The sequence below is a fragment of the Haliotis cracherodii genome, unplaced genomic scaffold (assembly GCF_022045235.1).
Source record: "Haliotis cracherodii isolate W230 unplaced genomic scaffold, xgHalCrac1.p SCAF_18, whole genome shotgun sequence".
Classification (NCBI taxonomy): domain Eukaryota; kingdom Metazoa; phylum Mollusca; class Gastropoda; order Lepetellida; family Haliotidae; genus Haliotis; species Haliotis cracherodii.
This window is the reverse complement of record NW_027266273.1, coordinates 5,912,410-5,932,176: the sequence shown is the minus strand read 5'-3', so window position 1 is coordinate 5,932,176 and position 19,767 is coordinate 5,912,410. Positions and strand designations below refer to the sequence as shown.

Below are 19,767 nucleotides of genomic sequence, written 5' to 3'. Positions count from 1 at the left end.
TACAGAGATACAGGGATACAGGGATACAGAGATACAGGGATACAGAGATACAGGGATACAGAGATACAGGGATACAGAGATACAGGGATACAGGGATACAGAGATACAGAGATACAGGGATACAGGGATACAGAGATACAGGGATACAGAGATACAGGGATACAGGGATACAGAGATACAGAGATACAGAGATACAGGGATACAGAGATACAGGGATACAGAGATACAGGGATACAGAGATTCAGGGATACAGAGATACAGGGATACAGGGATACAGAGATACAGGGATATAGAGATACAGGGATACAGAGATACAGGGATACAGAGATTCAGGGATACAGGGATACAGGGATACAGAGATACAGGGATACAGAGATACAGGGATACAGAGATACAGGGATACAGGGATACAGGGATACAGAAATACAGGGATACAGGGATACAGAGATACGGGGATACAGGGATACAGAGATACAGGGATACAGGGATACAGAGATATAGGGATACAGAGATACAAGGGATACAGAGATACAGGGATACAGGGATACAGAGATACAGAGATACAGGGATACAGAGATAAAGGGATACAGGGATACAGAGGTACAGGGATACAGAGATACAGTGATACAGGGATACAGGGATACAGAGATACAGGGATACAGAGATACAGAGATACAGGGATACAGAGATACAGAGAGAAACCATTACTGGATATGCTGTAAAATTTTTTTAACAGTTTAGGATCCCTTTGTCTGTTTCTGAGAGCCAATACCTTAGACCGATTTACAAAGTCGTGAGATGTAATATCTAATAGGGTTGGATTCCAAGTCGATCGTCCTAAACACAATGCCAAACGGAACCGCTGATGGTGGTCCGCCAGAAAGGGGCATTTGATGACTCTCCTGAAGCTGGGCGCCATCCCTGCTACTCCTAAGTGAGTGAGTGAGTCAGTATGGTTTTACGCCGCTTTTAGCAATATTCCAGCAATATCACGACGGGGGACACCAGAAATTGGCTTCACACATCGTACCCATATCGGGAATCGAACCCGGATCTTCGGCGTGACGATCGAACGCTTTAACCACAAGGCTACCCAACCGCCCCGCTGCTCCTAAGAGGTTCCTCAAGGTTCCGGTGGACAGACGTACGTTGAATGGGAAGTCATTGTCGCTTCAGGGCTGGACTCATTGTAAATTCCCGTCGTACAAAGTGCATGCATGTCTGCCTGCTATGACCTCACAGGAGGTCATCCTGACTGTAGTAGGTACTTCACAACATTGCTTTTCTCACCAATTGGGAATTGCTGTGTAACGGTAGCCCATTTGATGCTCGATAGCAGTATAACCCCGTGGAATGCGCCTCTTTCGTTCCATGTTCACAGGGAAAGATTAAACACTGCAAGACAACCGATGTTAATACCCAAATGTAATGCCTGAACATATGCATCATAGAGAATGCATGTTGTTTAACGCCGCACTCAGCAATATTCCAGCTATATTACGGCGGTCTGTAAATAATCGAGACCAGACAATCCAGTGATTGACATCATGAGCATCGACCCACGCAATTGGGATACGATGACATGCATCAACCGAGTCGACATCGTACAAGATGTTGGCTGATTGAAACTTGAGTGAATGAAGTCGGCTGAACATGCTGAAGCTGGATGAGGTTCTCCTTGACCTCTGTGGTGTTTTGGATGTGCTGTTGCATAGAGATCTTGAGCTTCTACACCTGATCCACCTTTGCGAAGGAGGTTGCCCTGGTGGCGGACTAAGGAGATCGAACAGATCAGAAGACTTTCATTTTGAAGACAACTTGTTTGAATGAAACGTTCATCGTCGAATGAGTGAGTAAGTAAGCGGCGTATGGTTTTACGCCACCTTGAGAAACATTGCAGCAATAGCACGACAGGGACACCAGAAATGGGCTTCACATATTGTACCCTCTTGTGGAATCGAACCCGGCCTATGAAATAAAATAAAAATTAAACTCTGGTGCCGTTATCGTCAATTTTGAGCGTTTTTGCATGAGGCCGTGTTGCTCATATCAATTGTATTTATTTGTGTTCTTCCTGCGTAAATCAGAAGCTTTAGTTAAGCTATTTTATGTTCAAATAATATTGTATACCGTAATCGACGTAATAAGCGCCCAAGGCGTTCTAAAAATTAGAAATAAAAGGGGCTCTTATTAGAATATTATTTTGGTAAAAAACCACAGAGTTGAAAGATGCATTTCGTGGTTTATGCTGACAGCCTGAAATGTTTATGTACGACAGATATATTTTTCTGAAATTGAATTGCCCATAATTAAGGGTGCATATAACACACGAGTGTGTATTGTACGCGAATTAATAAGTGTTGTGAACATTGATCAATCGGAAGGGGTGCTAATTGGGATTGTTCACTAGCCAATATATTAGCAAATACCGCCGTGGGCGCTTATTAGAGCGGGGCGCTTATTACGTCGAATACGGTACTCCTATATAAGCATGTGTTGGTATCTCAACATTAAACATATGCAGTATGTACGCGAATCGCGGATCTTTATAGGCCTAAATACACCCATGTGCTAATATCAAGTATAGATCAAATAAGAAATATGGTGTTAATGGCTTTATGTTTCTTTTGTGTAGATATGCTGTTGACATGCATTGTTTACAGCGAATAATCATTTGCCACAATACTGTGTCATCTTGCTATTCATAATTTCCCGCCATATACACCAAGGGCGGGTAACTCTAAACTATTTTCAACGTGACGAGGTAAACATCAACATTGGCCATCAGTAAGATGAGTAGGGCGTTATTTTTAGAAAGTGTCAATTGGAAATAAAACCGTCAATCTGGCATTACTGTCATCCGACCAACGAACATCTCTCCCGCCAATCAGACAGTGATTTTCTACACAACAGCAGCGTTTTGTGGTAAGGAAATAAAGTAAAAGAACGACAGTATAGTAAACTGATGTTTATTTAAGAAATAGAGGAGTGGGAGTTGTTTATCGTACAATAAAACATTGCAGTGGGAATAAACCATGAGGGACGCAGCCTTGGGTACATTTATGTAGTACCTGTGCCATAAACGACTCCAACAACACTTTTGATACCAGAGGGTTTTATCCCCTTAAATAACCCGTGACCAAACAATGTCACAATGTAATTCCCTTTTGGCACATGACACCAGTGTTTTATAAACCTACTGGCTGTTTGTATAACTCGTTATGGAGTTTTTGAAATTGTGGTAACACCTCGTAGAAGGTATTACAATGATTGTAACACCTCGCAGGAGGACTAAAAATCATTGTAAACCCTTGATAGAACAAAAACTACGAAAAGCCTACAAGACGCACGTGCAGATTTCATGCCATTTCAACGCACGTGCAGATTTCACGACGTTGCAAAAACCACGTGCTGAGGTCACTGGTTTCATTGAACCGAGTTCACGACTGCAGGTGATATTTCATCACCGATACAGGTTATACATTTGAGAGTTTTTATTACAGTTATTTAATTAAAAACGTTGTCTATGCGATGAGTCAGTTTACATGTTGGACAAACCATGTCTCCTCGGGATTACTAGAGATTGTAAACCCTCACATTCGGGAACGTTCCTCATGTGAGTGTTTACAATCTCTAGTAATCCCTCGGAGACATGGTTTCTCCTACACATAGCTACCAGGACAGCATCTTGTCACGGCCAGAAAGGGGCAAAGGGGTAACCTGGCTTCTGCTTGTTTTGCCAAAGGCGCTGGTTCAATTCACCATATGGGTGCAATGTATAAAGCCCATTTCTGGTGTCCCCTTTAGTCTGTCAGACAGACCCTGAAACACATATATCCAATACAGCCTACATAATAGTGAGCGAGTCTAGATTGCTGTGGTATTGCTGAAAAATTGTTAAGAGCAGTGTAAAGACATATTCACTCACTCTCTCATGGCATATATGCATGAGAATATACTGTCCTGTGTTAAATATCACTTAAGAATAAAATGCACTTACCATTTTACGGTGCAGTTTTTAAAATAATATCTATGCTTTGAACAGCTGTATCATGGCATGCCAGTTTATTAGTAGGAAAGTCAAAAGCGAGGCAGGCCATAGACTGGTGAAACCGATTGCAGTGATCCAAACTTAGCATGAAGGTCAATGGTTTGTCATATCCCTTATGCTATTGAAAATTCCTATATTCAGATAGATCTAGAGCAATCCTCAAGGACCCAGGTCCCCGCTTAATCTCGAACGCTGCTCACCCATAATGAAGTTCAGGCTAGCTGTTTTACCAGCCCATTGAAAGCTTACCTGTAGTATGTATATGACACCAGTGAAGATCTGGTTGGAGAATAGGTCTTCAGCAACCCATGCTTGCTGTAAAAGGCGACTCTGCTTTATGTAAGAGGAGACTAATGGGATCGGATGGTCAGGCTGGCTGACTTGGTTGATGCATGTCATTGTATCTCAGTTGTGTTGAGGGTCGGTTGGGTAGCCTAGTTAAAGCGTTCGCTCGTCACGCCGAAGACCAGCGGTTTCGATTCCGAATATGGGTACAATATGTGAAGCCTATTTCTGGTGTCCCCGCTGTGATATTGCTTGAATATTGCTAAAAGCGGCGTAAAACTATACTGACTGACTGACTCAGTCTCTCAATTACGTAGATCAATGCTCATGATGTCAATCACTGGATTGTCTGGTCCAGACTCCATTATTTACAGACCGCCATCATATAGCTGAAATATTGCTGAGTGCGGCATTAAACAACAAGCAAACGAACATACAAAATGTACATGAAGTTTTATATCTAAATGTGGAAGTTTCTTTGTGATTAATGACCCATAATGCTCTCATTATTCCAGTTCAACTTCCGAGATAACAAATTGTGAATAAAATGATGAAGACATGTACAGTTATACACCCCTGCTTATAAAATCCATATTGTAGTTATTACCTATAAAGAACAATGTTTTCTCAATGTTTGAGTTTAAATTTAATGTCACATCTGCAATATTTCAGCCATATAGCGATTTCTCACTGATATATTGGGGTATTATTTCTGTTACTTTGATCATGATTTTTAGAATTGTTTTATGGATCTTTACAGGTGAGTCATCATGACTACACAGAGAGTTATCCCCCTTACTGTGACATCGAGATATGCCAGGTCCTGGGGAACATGGGAAGGAATACGGGAACTTGTCCAAAATTGGCATGATGGTCTTCATTCCATGGCAGCTATGTTGGATGATCTCCCTTTAGATACCAGTGTCAAGGTTGAATTCAGGTGTGAGAAGAATGTTACCCAACAGAAGTATGAAGCATTTATCAAGAACCCAGTTTCCAAGAAAGAAAAAATTCTAGGACATCTCATATACAATGTATTAGAAAATAGGCTGATGCTTACTAATGAATGCACAGCTCTTCAAAAGAAGATCTTGTTGCTAGGGTACAGTGCTAAGGCTGATACAAAAGAGGTGATTGGCCAGTTTGGTGAAGGACTAAAAATAGGCGCTTTGGCTCTGGTAAGACAAGGTCATTTGGTTACCATGGAAACTGGAAGTGATATTTGGGGGTTTCAACTGTTGCATAATGAAGAATTTGGTGAAAAGGTTTTGTCAGTTGTTATTTCAGGTAAGTTTTGATTTCAGCATTTTACTATCACGTAAACTGTTATGGAGCAATTTCATATATGTGGAGTAAGATTCTAAAGTTACTTTGTTCCAAATTGGAATTTTTACAGTTTTCATTTTCTTAAATCCAAAAGTATTGTAATGTTGCATTTAATGCATTTATGTAAATCTAAGGATTTAAGCTTTTTCCATTTTATTAACCACATTATCAGTGAAATATTCTCCTCTGCAAAGCCATAACATTACTTCTAACTATATTAACATAATAGGGGATGGTCTTATTTCAGGTGGGAAATGTTTCTGACATTTGTTGCATGTTGCAGGACCCGTGAAGATCCGGGGTAGAATAGGTCTTCAGCAACCCATGCTTGCCGTAAAAGGGAACTATGCTTGTTGTAAGAGACGACTAACACGCTGACTTGGTTGATGCATGCCATCGTCTCCCAATTGCGTGGATCGATGCTCATGATGTCAATCACTGGATTGTCTGGTCCAGACTTGATTATTTACAGACCAATGTCATATAGCTGGAATATTGCTGAGTGCGGCGTTAAACAACAAACAAAGTATGCTGCAGACTTGGGTCAGAATATTGGTCTTTTGGCAGGTCTAGATACATAGATTCTATAATGTATATCTTACCATATTGGCATTCAAGGGGTCCCACCAGTCAAGGTAGTTAACAATAATGGGAAACCTAAACTTGTACATACTCGAAGAAAGAAGAAAAAACACACGAATAAAATCATACATTTATATTTTCCTCACAAACACCGTCATTTTTTCTGCTGTAACCATGCACATTTATGCACATACGTCCTTAAGTGTGCATTCGCATACAGTACATGTATTCGTGTCCTCGTTAGTTGAACTATCACCCAACCTACATTCCATAATTGCAATAACACGGGTGTCTGATAACGCGGGGGGTCGTCCATGGACCCCGAGATCCGCGTTATCGTGGGGGTTGACTGTATATGCCTGACAACTACACAATATCTGAAAGTAGAACTTTTGAACATATTCACATAAAGCAGTGTACATATATTATGTTAAAGGTGAACTGGCCTCTACAGTTGGATGTCTAACTTCTTGAATGGCATTCAAGTTGTTTGAAAGAAAAGATGCAACTTTATGGACAACTTCTGGTTCTGGTTCATTAAGCTTGATAACGGTGTAAGAATCTACATCGAAACATCACCAAATGCAATAAACCAGAAGTTGTTATTCATAAAGTTGTACATTTTCTTAGTTAAATGTCTGTACGTAGTCAAGCTGGATAGGCCTGTACAGAATGGATGTGGATTGTCACAAGTTTGGCTGGTCCAGACTTGATTATTTACAGGAATCCATGTTATACCTGGAATGTGGTTCACTGGATCGATCATTCAATATCGTTCATTCCAATTTCTAGGAACATTAATATTTTCTTTTATTTACAGAAAGACTTGAGGATCTAGATAACTTCAATCAAGGTGAAAGGTACTTAAATTATCAATCAATCACTTGATTCCAAAAATTACCACCCACAAAATGTGTCTGTTTTCTGTGCAGTTCAGATCTGAATATATCAACATATTACTACATCACTATATCTGCCCAAAACTTTTGAGTTCACAAGCCTGAACTTGTTAATTGGAATATTTCCTGTAGATTTTTGTGTTCATGTGATGTCTCATATCAGCTGAGCTAACAACACCAAAACAAACTTGACTAGACCTTGGCTTGGACAACTGTCTGAAGTCACAAACTGCACCTGTTGAGACCGCCTCCATGGTCTTGTGGTAGAGCGTCCACCCGGCCAGCGGAAGGTTCAGAGTTTGATCATTTGTTGATTGCGGGCCGCGTCATACCAAAAGACGTTAAAAGAGGGTACTTGTTGTTACCCTGTCTGGCTCGGCATTTAGGGGATAAAACAAGGACTGGTCGCCTTAGAGTCAGTGAACTGTGTCTGAGTGTGGTATTCATGTTAAACTCCGGCATGGTATCTCAGTGGTCTAGCACTATAAATCGGCATCAGTCCGGACAAGTACAAGCAGCCCCCCCCACACACACACACGCGCATGCACGTTGCTATATAAGTGCAATAATCTTGGACGCGACGTTAAACCCCGTTTAACCTCACCTCACCTCCTTCTCCTGGTGGTCATACCTTGCTGTGCTGAGCAGACAGGACTCCGGCAGGATCATAGTCATGGCTGGATATCCTAGACTCGCCGTGATTATATTCCTCCATGATCATATTCCTCCGTTTATGAGCACCATACCAGCGCCCAGAGATTTCCCTTGCTTCTGGCATTAACTTGGGGATCCCACTGTATAAATATATGGTATGTATACTGATAGAAATGAATACGGGAACACTTAGTTTTAGAGACAGTAAAATGATACGCTAAAATGGGTTCCCAGCCTTGGCAGTTGACCCCAAGATATGCTGAAAGAACTGTGCAATGTCAGGAATGAAACCAGACATAAAGTATGATTACCTCAGTCATGTAAGTGGATCATTGTTTTCCAACAGTGACACAGAACTGGGCAGGAGTGAGAAGTCCTATACTTGCACGAAGATCAGTGGAGTTGAAAACCAACACTGGAAGAAATTTGTAAGCATTGACTAGGATATGTATGTGATATACAGCATTTAAATAAATCAGTCCAGACAAGTACAAGGGCACGTACCCCTTCTTCAGGGCCAGCGCATTTACGAATCTCCAGAAATGACGCAATAATGTTTTATTATGAAATAATCTATGCTTTGTTCTTCATTGTTTGCGATTTATCGCATAGATACCTCATATATCTGCCATGCAAAGACGTGACATGTATAAGAATTTGAATCCATTTTTAAAGTTTTATGAGTGAATAGCTTTAGTCCATGTATGCAATTCATTTTTTCAACCCCAGTTCAATTGTGTCGCTTTCATAGAACTTTAACCATGCTGGTGTATTAATATTTTAATATTAATATTTTCCAGCTGCCAAGATTCCTGTTTTTAAGACCTCCAGCAGACTTTGTTAAAACTGAGCTAGGTATGTATGTTTATGACATCATTTTCGTGCCAGTATTTTTGCTGTTTTTATTGCTGTAGAAATCTAATGTTCCTACATTTGCTTTTGAACATGAAAAGGTTTCAACCAAGTTCCCTAGGTTATCAGAGCCTGACCAAAATCTCACCGTGAATCTGTTGACCATCCTCTATTGTCAAGGGTATTATGGCTTCTTTCTGTCATCTGATATACACTTGGCCCATTCTGGACCATAGCTTTGTTTGAATCATTTGCAAGAGACAGTGTCAGTCCAATCTGGTTAGATAGCGAGAGACATGTGCAAGGAAGTGATAACAGAAAAAGACATAGTGACATGGTGACATCATGTCTGAAACAAAGCTAAGGTGTCGATTGAGTCAGGATACAATAAACTGGGTAACATGGGATGCCAGTTGACGTAGTAAGCTGTGGGGGACTACCTGTTAAATATTCTGGGTGGGAGGGGTGTTGGGTGTGGGGTTGGGTGTGATGAGGGGTAGGAGGGGTGTTGGGTGTGATGAGGGGTGGTAGGGGTGTTGGGTGTGATGACGGGTGGGAGGGTGTTGGGTGAAGGGCTGGTTGGGATAAGGTGTTGGGTGTGATGAGGGGTGGGAGGATGAGGGGTGGGATGATGTTGGGTGTGGGGCTGGGTGGGATGAGGGGTGGTAGGGGTGTTGGGTGTGATGACGGGTGGGAGGGTGTTGGGTGAAGGGCTGGTTGGGATAAGGTGTTGGGTGTGATGAGGGGTGGGAGGATGAGGGGTGGGATGATGTTGGGTGTGGGGCTGGGTGGGATGAGGGGTGGTAGGGGTGTTGGGTGTGATGAGGGGTGGGAGGGTGTTGGGTGAAGGGCTGGTTGGGATAAGGTGTTGGGTATGGTGTTGGGTGTGGGGATGGGAGGGTGTTGGGTGTAAGAGGAGTGCTAAGCATTTGAGGGGGGTCTGTGTGTTGGGAGGGATTGGAAGGGGGCTGGGTGAGGTGGGTTGGGTATGGGAGAGGTGGGAGGAGGTGTTGGGTGTGTTTTTGTTTGAGACAGGATATTTTTGTGGTTAATGCATCTTTCACTTTTCCTCTCTAAGATGAGCAGCCAACACCCTGCATTCACAGTGAATAAGTTCGTTATATTTTGTAAACCTTTGGGAAAAAGATTCCAGCATTTTCAGGAACAGATAATGTTTTGGTTTTTTTTAAAAGTTCTGGGCTCTATCAAAATATCTAAAATGATTAAGCTTTGACCAGCCCTGACCTGGACCCTGACTTGACCTTTTTATTCCCAATCTTTCAATGCAGTGTGAATTTCATTGATACTGTCAATGGTTCATGTCAGCAAGATGTTTGTTTCACAGGAACATTGCTGCTGGACTCCCATCATAATGGCCAGCTGTACATGAAGGGCATTTGGGTGTCAGACCTGTCACAGGAGGACCTGGCTGCCGGGGTGGACTTTGTCCATCTGCAGTTGGACAGAGACAGGAATGCTGTGCCCAAGCCTAGTGAGATAGACCACCAGGTGTGTAGACCAGTGAGATAGACCACCAGGTGTGTAGACCAGTGAGATAGACCACCAGGTGTGTAGACCAGTTAGATAGACCATCAAGTGTGTAGACCAGTGAGATAGACCACCAGGTGTGTAGACCAGTGAGATAGACCACCAGGTGTGTAGACCAGTGAGATAGACCACCAGGTGTGTAGACCAGTGAGATAGACCACCAGGTGTGTAGACCAGTGAGATAGACCACCAGGTGTGTAGACCAGTGAGATAGACCACCAGGTGTGTAGGCCAGTGAGATAGACCATCAAGTGTGTAGATCAGTGAGATAGACCACCAAGTGTGTAGACCAGTGAGATAGACCACCAGGTGTGTAGACCAGTGAGATAGACCACCAGGTGTGTAGACCAGTGAGATAGACCACCAGGTGTGTAGACCAGTTAGATAGACCATCAAGTGTGTAGACCAGTGAGATAGACCACCAGGTGTGTAGACCAGTGAGATAGACCACCAGGTGTGTAGACCAGTGAGATAGACCACCAGGTGTGTAGGCCAGTGAGATAGACCACCAGGTGTGTAGACCAGTGAGATAGACCACCAGGTGTGTAGACCAGTGAGATAGACCACCCAGTGTGTAGACCAGTGAGATAGACCACCAGGTGTGTAGACCAGTGAGATAGACCACCAAGTGTGTAGACCAGTGAGATAGACCACCAGGTGTGTAGACCAGTGAGATAGACCACCAAGTGTGTAGACCAGTGAGATAGACCACCAAGTGTGTAGACCAGTGAGATAGACCACCAAGTGTGTAGACCAGTGAGATAGACCACCAGGTGTGTAGACCAGTGAGATAGACCACCAAGTGTGTAGACCAGTGAGATAGACCACCAAGTGTGTAGACCAGTGAAATAGACCGCCAGGGGTGTAGACCAGTGAGATAGACCACCAAGTGTGTAGACCAGTCAGATAGACCACCAAGTGTGTAGACCAGTGAGATAGACCACCAAGTGTGTAGACCAGTGAGATAGACCACCAAGTGTGTAGACCAGTGAGATAGACCGCCAGGGGTGTAGACCAGTGAGATAGACCACAAAGTGTGTAGACCAGTGAGATAGACCACCAGGTGTGTAGACCAGTGAGATAGACCACCAGGTGTGTAGGCCAGTGAGATAGACCACCAGGTGTGTAGGCCAGTGAGATAGACCACCAGGTGTGTAGACCAGTGAGATAGACCACCAGGTGTGTAGACCAGTGAGATAGACCACCAAGTGTGTAGACCAGTGAGATAGACCACCAAGTGTGTAGACCAGTGAGATAGACCGCCAGGGGTGTAGACCAGTCAGATAGACCACCAAGTGTGTAGACCAGTCAGATAGACCACCAGGTGTGTAGACCAGTGAGATAGACCACCAAGTGTGTAGACCAGTGAGATAGACCGCCAGGGGTGTAGACCAGTGAGATAGACCACCAAGTGTGTAGACCAGTGAGATAGACCACCAAGTGTGTAGACCAGTGAGATAGACCACCAAGTGTGTAGACCAGTGAGATAGACCACCAAGTGTGTAGACCAGTCAGATAGACCACCAAGTGTGTAGACCAGTGAGATAGACCGCCAGGGGTGTAGACCAGTGAGATAGACCACCAAGTGTGTAGACCAGTGAGATAGACCACCAAGTGTGTAGACCAGTGAGATAGACCACCAAGTGTGTAGACCAGTGAGATAGACCACCAAGTGTGTAGACCAGTCAGATAGACCACCAAGTGTGTAGACCAGTGAGATAGACCACCAAGTGTGTAGACCAGTGAGATAGACCACCAGGTGTGTAGACCAGTGAGATAGACCACCAGGTGTGTAGACCAGTGAGATAGACCACCAGGTGTGTAGACCAGTGAGATAGACCACCAGGTGTGTAGACCAGTGAGATAGACCACCAGGTGTGTAGACCAGTGAGATAGACCACCAGGTGTGTAGACCAGTGAGATAGACCACCAGGTGTGTAGACCAGTGAGATAGACCACCAAGTGTGTAGACCAGTGAGATAGACCACCAAGTGTGTAGACCAGTGAGATAGACCGCCAGGTGTGTAGACCAGTGAGATAGACCACCAAGTGTGTAGACCAGTGAAATAGACCACCAAGTGTGTAGACCAGTGAGATAGACCACCAGGTGTGTAGACCAGTGAGATAGACCACCAGGTGTGTAGACCAGTCAGATAGACCACCAAGTGTGTAGACCAGTGAGATAGACCACCAGGTGTGTAGACCAGTGAGATAGACCACCAGGTGTGTAGACCAGTCAGATAGACCACCAAGTGTGTAGACCAGTGAGATAGACCACCAGGTGTGTAGACCAGTGAGATAGACCACCAAGTGTGTAGACCAGTCAGATAGACCACCAGGTGTGTAGACCAGTCAGATAGACCACCAAGTGTGTAGACCAGTGAGATAGACCACCAAGTGTGTAGACCAGTGAGATAGACCACCAGGTGTGTAGACGAGTGAGATAGACCACCAGGTGTGTAGGCCAGTGAGATAGACCACCAGGTGTGTAGACCAGTGAGATAGACCACCAAGTGTGTAGACCAGTGAGATAGACCACCAGGTGTGTAGACCAGTGAGATAGACCACCAGGTGTGTAGACCAGTCAGATAGACCACCAAGTGTGTAGACCAGTGAGATAGACCACCAGGTGTGTAGACCAGTGAGATAGACCACCAGGTGTGTAGACCAGTGAGATAGACCACCAAGTGTGTAGACCAGTGAGATAGACCACCAGGTGTGTAGACCAGTGAGATAGACCACCAAGTGTGTAGACCAGTCAGATAGACCACCAGGTGTGTAGACCAGTCAGATAGACCACCAAGTGTGTAGACCAGTGAGATAGACCACCAGGGGTGTAGACCAGTGAGATAGACCACCAGGGGTGTAGACCAGTGAGATAGACCACCAGGGGTGTAGACCAGTGAGATAGACCACCAGGGGTGTAGACCAGTTAGATAGACCACCAGGGGTGTAGACCAGTTAGATAGACCACCAGGGGTGTAGACCAGTTAGATAGACCACCAGGGGTGTAGACCAGTTAGATAGACCACCAGGGGTGTAGACCAGTTAGATAGACCACCAGGTGTGTAGACCAGTTAGATAGACCACCAGGGGTGTAGACCAGTTAGATAGACCACCAGGGGTGTAGACCAGTTAGATAGACCACCAGGGGTGTAGACCAGTTAGATAGACCACCAGGGGTGTAGACCAGTTAGATAGACCACCAGGGGTGTAGACCAGTGAGATAGACCACCAGGGGTGTAGACCAGTGAGATAGACCACCAGGTGTGTAGACCAGTCAGATAGACCACCAGGTGTGTAGACCAGTGAGATAGACCACCAGGGGTGTAGACCAGTTAGATAGACCACCAGGGGTGTAGACCAGTTAGATAGACCACCAGGGGTGTAGACCAGTTAGATAGACCACCAGGGGTGTAGACCAGTTAGATAGACCACCAGGGGTGTAGACCAGTGAGATAGACCACCAGGGGTGTAGACCAGTTAGATAGACCACCAGGGGTGTAGACCAGTTAGATAGACCACCAGGGGTGTAGACCAGTTAGATAGACCACCAGGGGTGTAGACCAGTTAGATAGACCACCAGGGGTGTAGACCAGTGAGATAGACCACCAAGTGTGTAGACCAGTGAGATAGACCACCAGGTGTGTAGACCAGTCAGATAGACCGCCAGGGGTGTAGACCAGTGAGATAGACCACCAGGTGTGTAGACCAGTGAGATAGACCACCAAGTGTGTAGACCAGTGAGATAGACCACCAGGTGTGTAGACCAGTCAGATAGACCGCCAGGGGTGTAGACCAGTGAGATAGACCACCAGGTGTGTAGACCAGTGAGATAGACCACCAGGTGTGTAGACCAGTGAGATAGACCACCAAGTGTGTAGACCAGTCAGATAGACCACCAGGTGTGTAGGCCAGTCAGATAGACCACCAAGTGTGTAGACCAGTCAGATAGACCACCAGGTGTGTAGACCAGTCAGATAGACCACCAGGTGTGTAGACCAGTCAGATAGACCACCAGGTGTGTAGACCAGTCAGATAGACCACCAGGTGTGTAGACCAGTGAGATAGACCGCCAGGGGTGTAGACCAGTGAGATAGACCACCAGGTGTGTAGGCCAGTCAGATAGACCACCAAGTGTGTAGACCAGTCAGATAGACCACCAGGTGTGTAGACCAGTCAGATAGACCGCCAGGGGTGTAGACCAGTGAGATAGACCGCCAGGGGTGTAGACCAGAATACATGTTGTGGCCTATATCTACTTATGATATCATATTGAACATTGATTAATATCCAAAGTGAAATTAAATGTGTGAAAAAATGTACACAAGACATGCATGATCTACATCATAATTGAAACTGTAAATAGCCTGCTAGGACACAATGATTGTGTGTACTTTCATTCAAGGACCTTCACCTCAAAGAAATTACCTAATATGTACAACATCTGTTGACGTAAGACATCACTACCGGTGACAGACTTTTACAAAATGGCGTGTTGACTGTCAACAGTACGCGGGATTTTACAAGGGGACTTTCTTTGATTCAGGGTCCGTATATACGTAAATGTGACATGTAAGTAATCAGACCCACACTGTTATTTGTTGTTATATTTTTCATTGAAACCAACGGAAATTCCGATAAATACTGATAAATACCGTTGTCGTTGTGCGTGATTTTGTGTCAGTCATGGCGTCACACTGGACTGGAACTTCGACAAGTTCTGTTGAAAATATCAAATCATTGCAATGTATATATTCCCTAATTCTCCCTACGATTCTCTTCCCGTGTTTATTCTGAAAATGCTGAGCCAATGTACTCAACGAATAGACGAATGGCTTTGTTTACATTTCCGCGTTCGTTTTCACGACTCATTTATTTTGCTTCGTTACATCTAGACAATTTGTATTGGTGACAAAGACCATTTGGCATTTGATTCTAAAATGTATGTAGGTATCGCAGCTGATTTTGAAATATTATGTGATGGTATTTGCGTCTCTGAATATCTTCATAAGTGCCCTGGGGAACACTTGAGGGAAAATACATATCTTTCCCTGAACCCAGTCAGCGACTTCACCACCAGTCCTACTTTGTTAGGTGCAATACATGTGACAAGGACAATTACATCTGAGACACTCAGCAGATGTACTGCTATGTTAACACGTGTAATTCTTCAGAATATGACGCCAAGAGACACTTTCGTACCGAGACTGCTGATGTTGGTCATCAGTTGTTCATGTCTCTGTAGGGGTGGTCGGGTAGCCTAGTGGTTTAAGTGTTAGCTCGTCACGCCGAAGACCCGGGTTCGATTCCCGACATGGGTACAATGTGTGAAGACCATTTCTGGTGTCCCCCGCTGTGATATTGCTGGAATATTGCTAAAAGCGGCGTAAAACCATACTCACTCACTCACTCATGTCTCTGTATCTATTTGTCTTACTTCAGGTGAGTGGAATGTGGATCCGGGCACTGCAGAAGAAACCCAGCCTTGCGGAGAAGTACTATCACCTGTTGTTTAATGAGTGAGAGACACTTCACGTTACAACTCTGACAGGTTCAACAATCATTTTACTGGAATGCCAAAAGAGAATGTGCAAAACTTGTAAAGGCATAGTTAAACAAGTTCCTGGTACCTGGAGGGCAAACCATGTCTTTTATAAAAATAAAAATGCCTTGCTGTAATTGATGTACAAAGCCAGTGATAAATGTTCTTTGGCAAAATGTAATCTGGACAAACATAAAGATTTACACGTTGTGCACAGTATGACTAATAAGATAAACCTGGAGATTCAGAAATTGACCATGATGTTAATATATCAGTAATGCCCCCCAATGAAGGGGGCAAGCTACCTACATTACAACTGCTTGTCATCTGGCTCATGGTGAATTGACATTCACAGTGTTGAGACAGATCAACAGAGTCCTTGTTGGCACACTTAAAGTCTTTGTGAGTGCCCTGTGGCGTACATGTTACAACATCCATTTCTGTCCCAGTCTTTTCTTGGATAGTTTATTTGGTGCTGTGTTCATCTAAACTTGCTGTTATACTATGCTATTGTAACAGAGTTGAATACAGAAAAGGAAATGTATATCTATATGCTATATTTGTACATTTCAGCAAATACAGAGATGTGCGGCATGCTGCTGATTATGCGACTCCAGAAATGGCTCTTATAATTGCAGATCAGTTTCTAAAGTAGGTGAACAGAAGTCTTGAGATCAGTTACTGAGGCTAGAAAAAATAATAGTCTGGGTTCTCAGGCACCTCCCTCATCATCATAAAGTTCGCCGCACGTTTCGTTTATATTTTTTAGAAAATACCACCAAATCCTTAAATATTCCAAGTCCATTGGTAGTCAAACACTGTATTCCAGTATTTTAATCATCAAAATATATTTATGTAGGGAGACCCTTTCCCATGGTGATTGTACACAATTGTTTATTGATTACACAACTGTTTTTTGGTTACATACTAGTTTGAACAAAAAGAAAAGACACCGCCCGCCAGCACTATATTTTTGAAAAGCATTGCCTGAGAACCAATTCTTCTATTTTTTTTAGCCTAAAATGTTATGTCATTCACTTTATGGAGTGTAGAAATAATGAACATTGATAAACTTCATTTCCCAATGCGCAAAGAACTACATGATTGAAAGTCAGTTTTCTGACATTTGGAAAAATACATCCATAAAAATATCTGCAATGAATTTATCCTAAGGTTGCTTTCTTACGTGTTCAAATGAAAAATAAAATGTGCTGTAACCCAAATAGCAGCCAGTCCTATTTAGAAAAATCATATTCTTGCTTGTACAAATGTGGCAATGTATACTACACAAAAAGGTGAAGGACCACCCAATTTTTTCATACCGTATTCGACGCAATAAACGCCCCATTTTAATAAGAGTCCATGGCGATATTTGCTAATATATTGGTTAGTGAATGATCCCAGTTAGCACCTCTTCCAATTTATCAGTGTACAAAAGGCTTATTTATGCGTGTATAATACACACTCGTGTGTTATATGCACTATTAATTATTGGCAATTAAATTCTGGAAAATATATCTGTCATGTATAATACGCACAGACTTTTCTTTTATATCATTTCAGGCTGTCAGCATAAACCACGAAATTTACGATCTTTCAACTCTCAAAATTTTATTCTAATAATATCCCCCCATTTCTAATTTTGAGGGTGCCATGGGCGCTTATTACGTCGAAGACGGTATTACTGTAGTCATACTGTCATGGCATGACTGGATGTGAACACTTGTATCTTTTTTGGAGAAAAGGTTTATACAAACACATTGTTGCTGCCTCTGTAGATATGTGTACATTTTGCTGCAACTATTTTTCTGTGCAGACAGTATGGCGACTCTGCCTTCCCCGTCCTCAACAACACGGAGGCGGCAGACATTCAGGCTGTGAGGGATGAGTTGCACAGGACGGTCAGTGTACAACCAGCAGATACAACACTTGTAGCATTACAATAAATGGGGAGATGTGTTAGCCTTGCGGTCAAGCTGTTTGCTCATCACACCGAAGGCTTGATTCCCCACCTGGATACATTGTGTTAAACCAAATTCTGGGGTCACCCGTCTTGATATTGCTGGAATATTGCTAAAAGCAGTATAAAACCATACTCACTCATTGCAATGAACTCATTGGCCTTGACATGGCAGATTCATTCACAATTTATTCTGGTTGAAGCTTCATCTGTGAGGATTCCAGGTTTGAATAGATTGCCAGTATCCTATGCTTCATGGAGGAGGTGACCTGGTGGTCAGGTTTTAGGGCTGGGACTCCAAATTCACTATCCGGTTACCCCCCCCCCCCCCCCCCCCGACCTTACCCTGGTACCCGCTGTAGGTCTCATGAGATAGGTAAAAAATGTCCGATTTGGAAAAGTCTGCCCTGGCAAAATGTATTTAGACACACGTACAAAACTCTCTGGTTATGCAAACACTGAAGTTTACTACATGCAGTTTTATCTTTATTCAAACATATTAAAGAGTGGGTGCAGAGTCAGAAAGAAATGGGAACATTAGTTACTTGTAGTGTAACCATAGTGTTTTAGATAATTTTTGTCATTAAACAATATATCATGTGACTAACCACGGGCCCGTGGGTACCTGGGTCCTACTCATTACCCACCTGACCCGAGAACCCGCGTTACCCGTACCAGCCCCGTCAGGTTGACTGCATGTCACTGTACAGGGTGGGACATTGCTCATAGTTCCAATCACTGGTTTGTCCAGCCCAGTCTTGATTACTTGCAGGCTGCAGTCCTTCTCCTGGAATATTGACTGGAAACAACCATCTTCCCAAGACAAGGGAGTTAACACACTGTAAAAGTCCAGTTTCCACCCTTGCTGAACTGGGCTGGAATTCCTGGGCTTGATCGTAGCGCCAACAGTAGCTATTACAAGTTATGTCCCTTCTATGTCCCACCTATTGACCAATCAGATTCCACCACTCATATCACTTGCATTTGCTTCAAACTAAATTGTTGCGCCCAATCAAGATGATCTGAGCGATAATCACAATATATGTTGTGATAAAACGGCTCTTACTTTGTGAAGTGCATCAAATCATGTGAGCAACTTGATTAAAAACATGAAAAGATTTGGAAAATATCTGCTGACGATGTGTTGGTGGTACACATGTTTTGCAAATCCTGCACCCGGGAGTCGATTTTTTAATACGATTTTGATTGGATTATGCATAGACTCGTTAGCCCAGCCCTAATATCACTCCACAATTCCAGCCAAGTTCTGCAAGGTTGGAAACTCGACTTTTATAGTCTGTTAACTCCCCTGCCTCAGGGAGATGACAAACAGCAAACAAATGTTAAAACTTAATGATAAAATGTGAAAACAGACATGTGAATGTCATTACAAGTGAATTGAATTATATTGGAAAAAGCAACACAGTACTAAATAAGGATGAAGGTTTCTTCCAAGGTCCCTTTATTTGTTGTATGAAGATTCATAGATATATGAATGTGTCATCAGGACAATTTCACTGGCATCTGTACCATTAGGATCAGTGGAGTTTCACAGTATTGTTATTACTACTATTTGATCATTTATGGTACCAAATATTGGAAAGTGTGTATCTATGTCAATGTTTCAGGCTGTGCTTTGTAATGACACCATGATCAAGCTCTTGATAAAATCTGGTCGTTATGGCAACCTCAACACAGCATTAACCCAGCAGCGAATGAAGGAATCGGTGACTGTCCCGTATTCATCACTGTCGTCAGAGCAGAGGCGCGTCCTACAGGAGGCGGTGTCCCTTACCAACATTGCCGACCCGTCCTTCAGTCTGGCTGTTGTAGACGTTATCGATGCCCCACGCAGAGAGGTTAGCGACTCCAAATATGTAATTAATCCAGTCACATACCTGAAAGTATTAATATTAATTATGTGTGTGCAATGTGTTATAAGTTAACAAGAAACAAGAGCAATGCCCAGTTCGCATTTTAACAATTTGTTCTTTTTTTGTTTTAAATGCTGGCATCTTTTTCGAGAGGACAGCCAGACCATGATTAAACTGACAAAGTTTTCGAA

At 43.3% G+C, this 19,767-nt stretch overlaps 1 protein-coding gene across 1 annotated transcript in view; it reads left to right on the top strand.

Moving 5' to 3' along the window:
• The first annotated feature begins 2,849 nt into the window (after positions 1–2,849).
• LOC139465204 (uncharacterized) overlaps positions 2,850–19,767 on the top strand; it is a 44,637-nt gene continuing 27,719 nt past the window's right edge. Inside the window, exons 1-10 of the mRNA XM_071246869.1 lie at positions 2,850–2,925; positions 5,097–5,623; positions 7,065–7,104; positions 8,144–8,225; positions 8,598–8,652; positions 9,995–10,158; positions 15,643–15,719; positions 16,316–16,393; positions 17,559–17,643; positions 19,331–19,561. Coding sequence (XP_071102970.1) covers positions 5,107–5,623; positions 7,065–7,104; positions 8,144–8,225; positions 8,598–8,652; positions 9,995–10,158; positions 15,643–15,719; positions 16,316–16,393; positions 17,559–17,643; positions 19,331–19,561 — 1,329 coding nt within the window. The 5' untranslated portion in view covers positions 2,850–2,925; positions 5,097–5,106. The remainder of the gene's footprint in view (positions 2,926–5,096; positions 5,624–7,064; positions 7,105–8,143; positions 8,226–8,597; positions 8,653–9,994; positions 10,159–15,642; positions 15,720–16,315; positions 16,394–17,558; positions 17,644–19,330; positions 19,562–19,767) is intronic.